We start from the raw sequence: 10644 nt of genomic DNA, 5'->3' as shown, positions 1-10644 counted from the left end.
AATGTATCGCTATTTTGTGGGTAAGGTGCAGATCCAACTGGGATTGAAAATCATAATCCCTAAAAGGTTAGCACCAAGTCTCCTCCAGGCCCCAAACACCCATGTTCTGGGTGCAGCGAGAAGGATAAAATCCCCTCCCTCCCCCGCACTCCCCACCCAGGGAGGAGGGAAGACGGGAGCCTTTTCTTACCAGGCCTGAGAACCTGCCACTGAACCAACCCAGTGGCTGGACCCCAAGCCAGTGGCTGCATCGTGAGGGTTCTGGGAGAACAGTTCCTGCGGGAGCTCATCTTCTAACCGGTTAGTGCTGGCCTCTCACCCTGCTGCCTGGCGCGCCTGAAGCTGAGCTGATCTGTGCGTAAAGGGCAGTACCAACTTCCCTGAGCCCTCACGCCCTGGCGCCAGGTAGTTGGCATCCAAAGATTTCAAACAAAACCAAGTTCGTTGGATATTGTTTTTAAGGCATAACTCAGAAGTTACTTCCTCTACTTTTTTTTTTTTTTAACAGAGACTTATTAAGGCTGTAAACTTCGTTACGCATCCTGGCCAGAGGGTCACCACGCTCCAGACCCGGGACCTGGTCTCAGGGTAGGAAGGGCGGCAGTCTGGGCTGGCCAAAGTCTGCCGAAGCCAGCTGGGGGCGGGTCCTTGGATTTGCATTTTCGGAGAGCCCGTAGCCCTGTTACCCTGCCCTCTGCCGAGGCAAACGGCGAAGATCCACGTGGGGCAGGTACCAGTCCGCAGCCGCAGTATCCCCACATCCCGACTCCAACCAACACCTCCATTCACCGCCCCTCCCCCCTCAGACTTCCTAGAGGCTCCCTCCCCAAATCACTGAGGGCTGTCACCTGGGCCCCTAGGAGCCTCGCGACCTCGGCAACTCTCAGGGAATGGGTTGTGGAGGAGCCGAAGGTAACAAAGAAACCCATCTCTCTGGGTCTTGAACAAAAAACCATTTATTGCCGGGGGGAAGATCTTGCAGAAGTCTAATTTGCTCTTGGCCTTCCCCCACCCAGCTATCTGTCGGCACAATATTTACACCTGTACAATATACAGTACCTCCCCTAACAGCGCCCAAGGCGCAGAGAAACCTGGCCGGCAGGCAGGCGTCAGAGCACCTGGGGATGCTGGGGCGCGTGCAGGTTGAGGCCGCTGGGGTGCGCGTGGCCGAGCAGGTTGAGGTAGTGCCGGTCCAGGCCCTGCACCGGCCCGATGAAGGGGCCGTGCTGCTGCGTGGGGCTGGGCAGCGGCACCGGCGTGCCGGGCAGGTAGGGCAGCCCCGGGCTGCGAGCCGTGCTGTGCGGCCAGGGGAAAGGCCCCGGGGCCGCGGCCTGCGGGAGCACGGAGCCCTCGCCCGGGCTGTGGCCCCCGAACTCGGGCCCCGCGGGGTGCAGCTGATGGGAGAAGTCCGGCTCCGAGAGCGGCCCCAGCGGCTGGAAGGCGGGCTCGGCGCCCAGGCGGGCCTTGGACTGCAGGAAGGCGAGGATGCGCGCGTACTTGGTGTCCTTGGTCTCCATCCGCTCCACGGTGGTGAGGTAGTGCACCAGGTTCTTCATGCACTCGTGGTAGCCGTAGTGGAAGTAATTGGCGAACTCCGCTAACAGTTCTGCTAGAGGGGCGAGAAAAACCACAGGAAGGGAAGAAAACTGAGCGGCCCTTTCCCTACCGCAGCGCGTGCTGGCACCTTCCATCACACTTTCTGGCCCAAGTTCCCATTTGAGATCCGTCCTCCCTGCTCGCCAGTTTGCAGACGGGGAAAAGCGCGAGCAAGCCACCTCCTTTTTCTGAAAAGGCTGGCTCTGCCCCTCCTCCCCTGAGAGGAGGCAACGGAACAGTGGACCACCTGGTTCTCCACACCGCCACCCCCACACTTTTCATTTTTGCAGGACCCACCCCGCACGGCTCGGGCAGTGTCCAGAGAGGAGACCTCTCCAGCGCCCCTGCTGCTCCCCCAGGTCTCTGGGAGGCGCACGCTCCCCGCCCAGGTCTCCCTCCGCCCAGCAGCGTGCACCTTTTTCCCTTCCCCGGGGAAAGTCAGCCGAGTGAAGCGCCCTCAGGTACTGAACGGTCATCTCCAGGATCTCCGCCTTCTCCAGCTTCCCGGAACTCTGCAAAAGGAAGGTTCCTTACAGTGGCCGGCAGGGTGTGCACCGTTCTGTCTGCAGAGGACGCGAGCAGGGCGCTGCTGGGGGTATGCGCTCGGGCCCGGGACTCGCTCAGCGCTCGGGCCCGGGACTCGCTCAGCACTCGGGCCGCCAGGGAAGGAGACTCGCGTGTAAGGCCCTCTCCGTCCTCAAAGTCCCGGCCGCTAGACCGAGAGTGGCAGCAGAGAATCCCCAGCGCCTGGTGCCTTATTCTGGGCGCCAACGTTACCTGCTTGGCCAGGGCCATGGGAACCGTCTTGCCCAGCTCGTTCAAACAGCGGTTAATCCGGTCCCTTCTCCGCTTTTCTATCACTTTGTGGGAAACGCGGGTTCTCTGCGAACAGAAGTTTGTTAATTTCGGATGGCTTTGCCCAGGGAGTTGACAACGGAGGTTGTAGCTGCCAGCCCACCGCCTTTCCAGCCGCCAGCGCTGCCCAGGGACTGGCCCCTGGAAGGAGTCCCTGCCCCTTCACCCTGGACTTAAACGAGCTCTGCCCTGTCTCGCTGGCGCTGGTGCGCTCCGCTTCCAGCCTCCCTACCGGCTGGGCCACACTGCCAAGCTGGGCGCCGGACAGTGGGGAGGTGACCGAGAAACGTGGGGTCCTCCCCGGTTCAGGAGTCGCCTCTCTATTCTCATTCCTTTCCCAAACCACTCAGGATTCCTCTACAGAGGAAGTCACGCGTGGCCACGTCCATGCAGTCAGCCCAGCCAGGTGGCCGCTGGCTCGGAGTCAGCGCCCCCATCCATCACCAGGGCGCAAGGGCTGTCTGGCCTCAGCCGACTCACTTTGCGTTCCTTGAGCTTGTCTGACATCCTGGTCAGAACGCGCCCTCGGGAGAGGCGGTGGCGTGAGGCACCCGTCCACTCTGCGCCTCGTGTGCCTCCTTTAGTGTCCCAGGTAGACTGCAGCCTCCCAGCCCGGAGGGGCTGCCTTATAAAGCGGCCATCCAGGGCTCCAAGTGCATTCACGAGTTGAATTATTCCACAGGATTAGGGAGCCGCGTTTGGGGGATGTATGCATTCAAGATCTGTTTTAAAGAAGTTAAGAAAAAAAGTTTAGCAGCCGAGGGGGGCGAGTTGGGGGCAGATCAGCTTTGTTAATCCACGTGGCCCTTCAAAGGACACGTGATCGGCGGGGAATAATACTTGCATGGCAACAGCCTCGGCAGGAAAAGGAGGCGGCAAACTGGGGCCCGCGGCGAGCGAGCGCCTGCAGCAGCCAGGCGCGGAGCTCAGGGGCGCAGCGGCCGCGGGCACCGGGGGGCGAGAACCCTCACAAAACAGCGTCGCCTCCTTTAGTCCCACCGCTGAGTCTCACACGATTGCCTGTTTACAAATCCCAGCAAGACCGCAGCCCCAGCGCGAGTGCGTTTTAAAGCCTGTCCAGAGTCATTAAAGTAATTAAGTAAGCCTTTAATAGGCTGTTCCGCTGGTTTCAAGGGAGAGCTCTTGGAGACGGAGGCGCCCCGTTTGTTCCCAGGCTTTTCTCACACGACTTGGTGACACGTCCGTCTCCCCCCTTTTTGTTTACCCCGCTTTATTTGTCCGGACATCCCGGCAGGTGTGGGGCTCGGCTGGCACACGAGGCCGTCGCCTCGCGCAGCCCCGCCCGCCGGTCTTTGGCACGCGACGTCTCCCCCACTCCCTGACCGTGCGGCTTGCTTTCTTTTCTCCCCCCTCGAGCTCTCTTCGCGGGGGGAAGAGGCTCAATTTGTAGCCTCTTGTCCTATACGAAAATGTCCATTGAAAAGTATGAATAGTTTCATTGGGCTAAATTTTAATAATGCCAGAGGGTGGGGGAGGAGAAGCAGGCAGGCGTGTGTGTGTGTGTGTGTGTGTGTGTGTGTGTGTGTGTGGTGGGAGGACTGGGGGCCTACACAGAGAAGGGTAGGCAGAGAAAAAAGGGGGAAATGCAGCTGGCCCAGGCGAGCATTATGCAACGTCACCTGCGAGAGGGGGCGCCTGCAGACCCCTATTCATTTGCCTAATTTTGGTCAATTTAACAAACTTCAGGAGAAATTATTGTGGCTTTGTCAGGGAGGGTGAAGCCTTCTGATCGAATTAACAGCATGTTTTGATCCGGTAAATGTCATTAGAAAGGGAGAAACAATCGCGCTTAGAGGGCTCTGAGTAATGCGCCCAAGTGGAGACGCCAAAGCGCACGGCTCACAAAGGGAGCAAGTAGCTGCCACAGGGAACTTTTGTACCCGCCCATCGCCCAAGTTTTGACACAAAAAGGCATTATTTCATACTTGAATACGTTTAATCCAACGATTGTCTATTTTCTGCAAACATATTTTCACAGCATTGTTAACTTTTTATGTCCCCCTTTCGCGGGCGCCTTTTCTTAACGTTTGAGGGCGGGATAGCGCAGACTCTTTGGGCATCAATATTTGTCACTGAAAAGGGCTCCGTGAAGTTAGGGAAGTTGATCTCTTTTTTATGGTTTTAGAGAGCGAATATGTGAGGGGGTGTGAGGAGGGAGGGACGGAAGGCAAGAACAGAAACCCGGGAGGACATTTGCTGGGCGGGCGCAGGGAAGGAGGGGGAGGCGTCTGGGAACTCGCTCCGCTGCGCCTCTGAGCATTCTGGCCCTGGGGCCGGGGCCTGGGCCCCCACAGATAGGGCTTGCTCACACTTGCTCCCTCGGAACCGCACTCTGGGGGCTCCAAGCTTGCAGGGTTTGGGGCGCAGGGGTTGAGCTTTCTAGCTGGTGGAAACTACAAAAATGGTTTTTGTTTTATGACCTGCCCTAGAGCTACGAAGCTCTCGCCTCTTTCTCAACCGTTCCATCCGAGAACCGAAACCTCTCCTTAGCTATCTTGCCCTCCTTTTCTGCTTCCCACCTCCCTTCAGTTTCCTCTACTCCGCTCAACTATGGCAAGGCTTCGGGCTCGCCCTTTGGGTGTCGCTAGCCCTTGGCAGAAGTGGCTAGGGCGGAGAGCCCGGCTCGCCGGTGGGAACTAGCGAGCTCCCGGAGCGCAGAGCCCGCCCGGGCTGAGGGCCCTGGGAAGCGAGCGCCTACCTGCCGCCCGCCTGGGAGGTATGCGGCTCGGCCGCACCCCAGAGCGTCTCTCCTCGGTTTTAGTGTCCTTATGACGTTTCTTTTATACTTCACGCCAGATTGGACACCACACGCAACCTCCTGCAGGTTGCTGTGCCAGCTTCGGGTGCCCTCTCCGGGGTTGTCATTTTCAGTATATTCACTCTCTCACAAAGGGATTAAACAGGAACCCTTATCATCCAAATTAACCAAAGTGAATGGGGAAGAGGGAGCGCGCACACTTCTCACCCCTTTTAAGCCAGCGGACTAGGAGCTGATCCTCTTACTGCTGGTGTTAACCACCAGCTGCAGGCACCTTCCACGGGCCAAATTTCATTCTGTGCGAACTGTTTAATTTCCCGTGTCCGCTCAGGAGCTGGGCTCCAGGGCTTGCCAGGGCTGCCAGTAACCACGTGTGGTTTGGGGGCCCACATGCATTGAAGGGGAGTGTGCAGGTGGAGATGGGGCGGAGTGACGCTCCTTCTCCCTGTTTTCCCTGGACTGCAGCCCTTCCTAGGAGGCTGAGAATGGCCCTTCCTGCTCAGGGGCAAGAACGGATGTGCCATTTCTCCCTTGCCAGCCCGAGGGCTGGATTGCAGGCAGAGGACTGTGCAGTGATCCCCTAGTCATCTCCCCTTCAGCCTTCCTCCTCAGGCTGGCCATAAAGTGTCCCGTGGTCTGGACCTTGTTTCCGCCCAGAATGAGCGCAGAGTACTGGAGAGTGGTGGATGCTGGAGCCAAACAGCCCTTCAGGTTTCAGCCCCACCACCAAGCACGGCCAGACTTCGGGCTGGCCGCTGACTCCCACTGTGCCTCAGCCTTCTCTCCTGTAAAATGAGGCGGTTACCTTTTCTACTGTGTCACAAGGTGGCCATTGGAGTGAAGTAGGCAAATGTAGACGAGGCACCTAAAACAAGATTTACCTGCCCACTCAATGAGTGGTTTGACGTGGCATGGAATTCTCTTTTGCAGTGGCTCTAATGTAGTTGTATTTTGTGGGGTTTACACTGTTGTGCGATATTGTCATTCATTTCATATCTTTATCTTATCCCTAAGAAAGCTTCACTCTCCCTGAAAAAGCCAAACGAACCTTTCAATGCCACCTGTAACAGGTGACATCACCTAGTGCTGGCTGGCTGGTTGTGTTGTCCCTGTGTGTGTGATCCTGACCTCTCAGTGTCATAGTCATTTCCAGTGATTCAATTAGCATAAAAATTAAAGCAAAGCTAGGAAGTGAGACTACTTAGAAATTAAACACCAGTCTGCATTTAGACTCGTGGAGAGACATGCATGCAAAAACTCATTGTGTTATAGATGCAGATAGTACCGTAAATCCCCTACAAGGATATCGGAACAGCAGTGCGACCACGCCTCCCATGCTCACGGGAAGCCTTTCGTCCAGGCAGTTAATTCATTCCACTTGGTGCCACCTGGAAGTGCCACCTTCGCTCTCCTGCTGTCATTCCGGGGTGGCCGTTCCTACCTGAGTTTTGCCGTTAGGCAGCCGTCAGCCCTCTGGGGAAGCCGTTCCTACCTGAGTTTTGCCATTAGGCAGCCATCAGCCCCCCAGTACTAAGCCTGGCCTCCAACCTCAGCCTGGACGGTGCTTCTCAGGCTTTGAGGTCCGCAGGGATCAGCTGGCAATCTTGTCAAATGCAGACAGAGTCTTCTTTTCTTAAAACATCATTTTAAAAATGATTTTATTATTATTATTTTTTTTAGTCAGAGAGGAAGGGCGAGAAACAGAGACAGGCACACGGATCTGTTCCTGTGTGTGCCCTGACTGGGGTGGACACAGCACCCTCTGCACTGTGGGGTGATGTTCTAACCAGCCAGCTATCTGGCCAGGGCGAGATGCAGATTCCGTGCCCTTAGGTCATGTTTGCTCTGCTCAGTGTTGTTTTGTTTCTTTTTTGAGAGAGAGAGAGAGAGAGAGAAGCATCAACTCATTACACTTACTTGTGTTCCCATTGACTGCATCTCATACAGCCCTGGCCAGGGCTCGAACTGGCAACCTTGGGATTAAGCTGGCAATCCTGGGATGGATTGAGCTGGCAACCTCGGCGCTCTGGGACGATGCTCTGTCCACTGCACCACATTGCAGGCCAGCGCATGCTCAGTGTAGTTTTGCGAAGGAGGGAAAACTGGGGCAGGAGCTTCCAGTACCGCTTTGGCATCCGTGCTAGAGCTAATTCTACAGGCACTTTATCCCAGGGCCCCATAGGCTCATATTTTACCATCTATTTTTGGACTTGTGAAATAAGCAGGGGAAGCGTAACTATAACCATTGAGAAAGAACACTTTTAAGAAAGTTGCAGGATAGATGAAGGTGGTGCTTTCTACTTTTTGATGTTCATTCACATCTTTTAGAAGTTCACTACAGGTGCTATGGATGGTATCCAGGAAGGACTTTGGTTATTTGAAGTAGCAGGCTTTCTTTGGGGGCTGGTAATTACGGCTTTTTGCTCCATGTTAACTTGAGCAGCCATCCAAAAGTGGGCGTTCCTTTTATCGGGTAAAGGTTTTACCTGCTTTACAGTGCAAATCTGCACAGAAAACTAGAGGTGTCTGTTACTGAAAATAAGACATAACTGCAACAAAGAACATGAACTTGGGGAGGAGAGTCAGGCTGAGGAGAAATGTGAATTACAGGAATGTTAACGACAGGTGCCACTGTCTGGGCGGTGGCCAAGGAGCAGACTCTGAGAGACTCCCAATGGAGCGTGCAGGTGATGGCCAGGCCTGTCCCTCCCTCTCTGCCGTGTTCACTTGTTCACCCCAGAGTCAGCACTCACGATGTGCCAGGCACTGGCAGGCAACGCTGGAGTCCCCGAGGGTAAAAACGCACATACAGCCCTTGGAGAATCTAAGTGTCTGTGAGTGAAAACAAGAACCTGGCTGAGGGCATGGCCCTCAGGGCTGACCCCTCTCTCTAATTTGTGTGCTTGTGGGTCCACCCCTTAAATGTGCACCCCTGGCCTGCCTCACTTTGTTTCTTCACATCAATCTTACCAATCAAATACTAATTCAAAGATTTATAAAACCTCTCCTTTAAGAACTTTGTTGCCTCTGAGAGCGTTAGGGACTCTCCTGCGGGTGAATTTATATAACAGATTTTGTTCCTCTCTAACGCCAAATAAAGGAGACTGCCAAGAAAACAAATTTTGATCGAGATGGAGTAGCACTGGGCCGAAGTCAAGTGGCAGGAGGGACACGCTTCCTCTGGAGTGTCGAGGAGAATCCGGTTTTCGCCCTTTTAGCTTCCTGGCTGCCAGCATTCTCTGGCTTGTGGCTGCGTCTGCAGTCACAGTGCCTTCTCTTCTCTGGGTCACATCTCCTCTGCTTCTTCAAAGGCCACTTACAGTTGCATTTAGGGCCCACCTGGATAGTCTTCCCATCTCAAGATGCTTAACATAATCAAATCCACAAAGTTCTCCTTGGCTGTATAAAGTAACATTTGTGGATCCCGGGAATTGGGGCATGGAGTCTTGTGGGGCCGTTGTTTACCCTCCTATACCTAGTTCAGGGCCAGAGTGGGAGCTGAAACAGAACCTGGGGCGTGATGTCTTGTGGGGCTATTGTTTACCCTCCCGTACCTAGTTCAAGGCCAGAGTGGGAGCTGAGACAGAACCTGGGGCATGGAGTCTTGTGGGGCCGTTGTTTACCCTCCCGTACCTAGTTCAGGGCCAGAGTGGGAGCTGAGACAGACCTGGGGCATGGAGTCTTGTGGGGCCATTGTTTCCCCTCCCGTACCAGCTCAGGGCCAGAGTGGGAGCTGAGACAGAACCTGGGCGCCGAGGCTTTGACAGCAGGGCCACCGTAGGGGGCAGAGGCATGGGCTGGAGAAAGTGGGGGTAGGATGGAGAAAAACATGTTCTATTTCCCAGCCTCGCAGCATTCTCCCCCCACCTTCTCCCTTCTTTTTTCCTTTTCTTCCTTTTCTCCTTTCTTACCATGCTTGTGTTACAGGGCCCCTTGCTCCCAGGCCTCGGAATTGAAGTTGCTGTAATATACTTATGCTGCATGATGAGTTAGATCACCTGTAGTTTCCTAATCTATGACTGTCAACACACACACACACACACACACACACACACACACACACACACACACACTGGCTCTGCCTCAAAACTAGCTAATTAAACCCCATCATTTCCCCACTTTGTTCCAGTACCCCCCCTTCTTCTAGTTGCCTACTGGCCTTTTGAAAACGTCATGCGCATGCTTACTGTGGCCTGTGATTTAGGGATCTGGGAAAAATTCTAACTCTGCTTACAGAATGGTCGTGGGCAAGTTGCCGCACCTCAGCTCTGCATCTATAAAACGGAGACGATGGCACCTACCTCCTAGGCCTATTGAGATGACTCAGTAGGTAATGTTCGGTAGTTCGGGGCATAATACCCACACCAGAGGAGGTGCGCAGGGGTTGAGATTCTCATGCGTTGACTTGGATGAGCACCTGCTCTATTCCTGGAACAGTGCTCACGTTACAGTTGGGAACAGAGCCCATTTGCTGCCTTTTCGGAGTTTATTGAATGAGACGTATACAAATAGGGAATCTGATAGGAGCTTACAGGGGCGCAATGACAGGAGAAACTCGGGGAGGACTTCCTGGAGGAGATAAAACATGAACTGCGTCCTGGGGGGTGAGTGTGTCTGCCTCCTAGGGCTGCCATAGCAAATTATTGCAAACTTGGTAACATAAAACAATGCGGATTTATTTTCTCATGGTTCTGGAAGCTAGAAGTCCAAAATCAAGGTGTCAACAGAACCATGCTCCACCTGAAGGCGCTAAGGGAGACCTTCCTCCCTGTCTCCTCCAGCTTTTGGTGACCCTGCGGTCCTTGGTTTGTGGCAGCACGACATCTGCCTGCCTCTGTCTCACATGGCTTTCCATTGCCACTCCCCGTTCATGTAGGACACTTGTCATTTAAGTTAGGAGTGGGTGAAGGGCCTTGACCAGGAAGGGGTCATCAGAGCAGAAGGAAGAGCTCTCAGAAGGTCCCTGGGGTTTCTAGGAGCAAAGGTGCGGGTGGCTTCAATGAGGAGGAGATGGCCAACAGGATCTGATGTAGGAGAGATCTGGAAAATGTTCCCAGGATTTGGAAGGTCCATAGGGATCGCAAGTGGAGGTTTTCATCCAACTGCACGTTTCTGACGGTGGGAGAAGCAGAGAGGGAGGCTCTCTCTCTTCCTGGCCCAGACCGTGAGCATGTGGGTGTTTCTCAGCTGATGAATTCACACTGCGTCCCAGGAAGACAGTGCCCCTCGGAAACCACCAGCTGCAGTTGGTGAGGCGTATCTTGTGATAGAGATCCACACACAGCACCAGCCTAATAATAATAACGTTCAACATGCAGACAAACAATATCTTGTACCTCTCAGCAGTGTACTCCTCTGGGCAGTCTTTGTTCATTTAATCCTCACAACCCCAAGATATGTATGTTTATTGTTCA

General features: G+C 54.6%; 1 protein-coding gene across 2 annotated transcripts; it reads right to left on the bottom strand.

Annotated features, from left to right (window-relative positions):
* Positions 1–1109: 1109 nt before the first annotated feature.
* HELT (helt bHLH transcription factor) lies at positions 1110–2958 on the bottom strand. 2 transcript variants are annotated; one of them, XM_066237451.1, is made up of 4 exons: positions 2932–2958; positions 2374–2478; positions 2012–2108; positions 1110–1609 (listed from the first exon to the last, which is right to left on the bottom strand). In XM_066237451.1, the coding sequence occupies exons 1-4, from the start codon at positions 2956–2958 to the stop codon at positions 1110–1112; spliced, it is 729 nt and encodes a 242-aa protein (XP_066093548.1). The 2 variants fall into 2 exon arrangements, with proteins under 2 accessions (XP_066093548.1, XP_066093549.1); XM_066237452.1 differs by having other exon boundaries at positions 1110–1606.
* Positions 2959–10644: the final 7686 nt, after the last annotated feature.

Source organism: Saccopteryx bilineata, chromosome 6 (genome assembly GCF_036850765.1).
Source record: "Saccopteryx bilineata isolate mSacBil1 chromosome 6, mSacBil1_pri_phased_curated, whole genome shotgun sequence".
Classification (NCBI taxonomy): Eukaryota; Metazoa; Chordata; class Mammalia; order Chiroptera; family Emballonuridae; genus Saccopteryx; species Saccopteryx bilineata.
The sequence above is the reverse complement of the archived record's forward strand: the minus strand, read 5'-3'. Positions and strand labels throughout refer to the sequence as shown.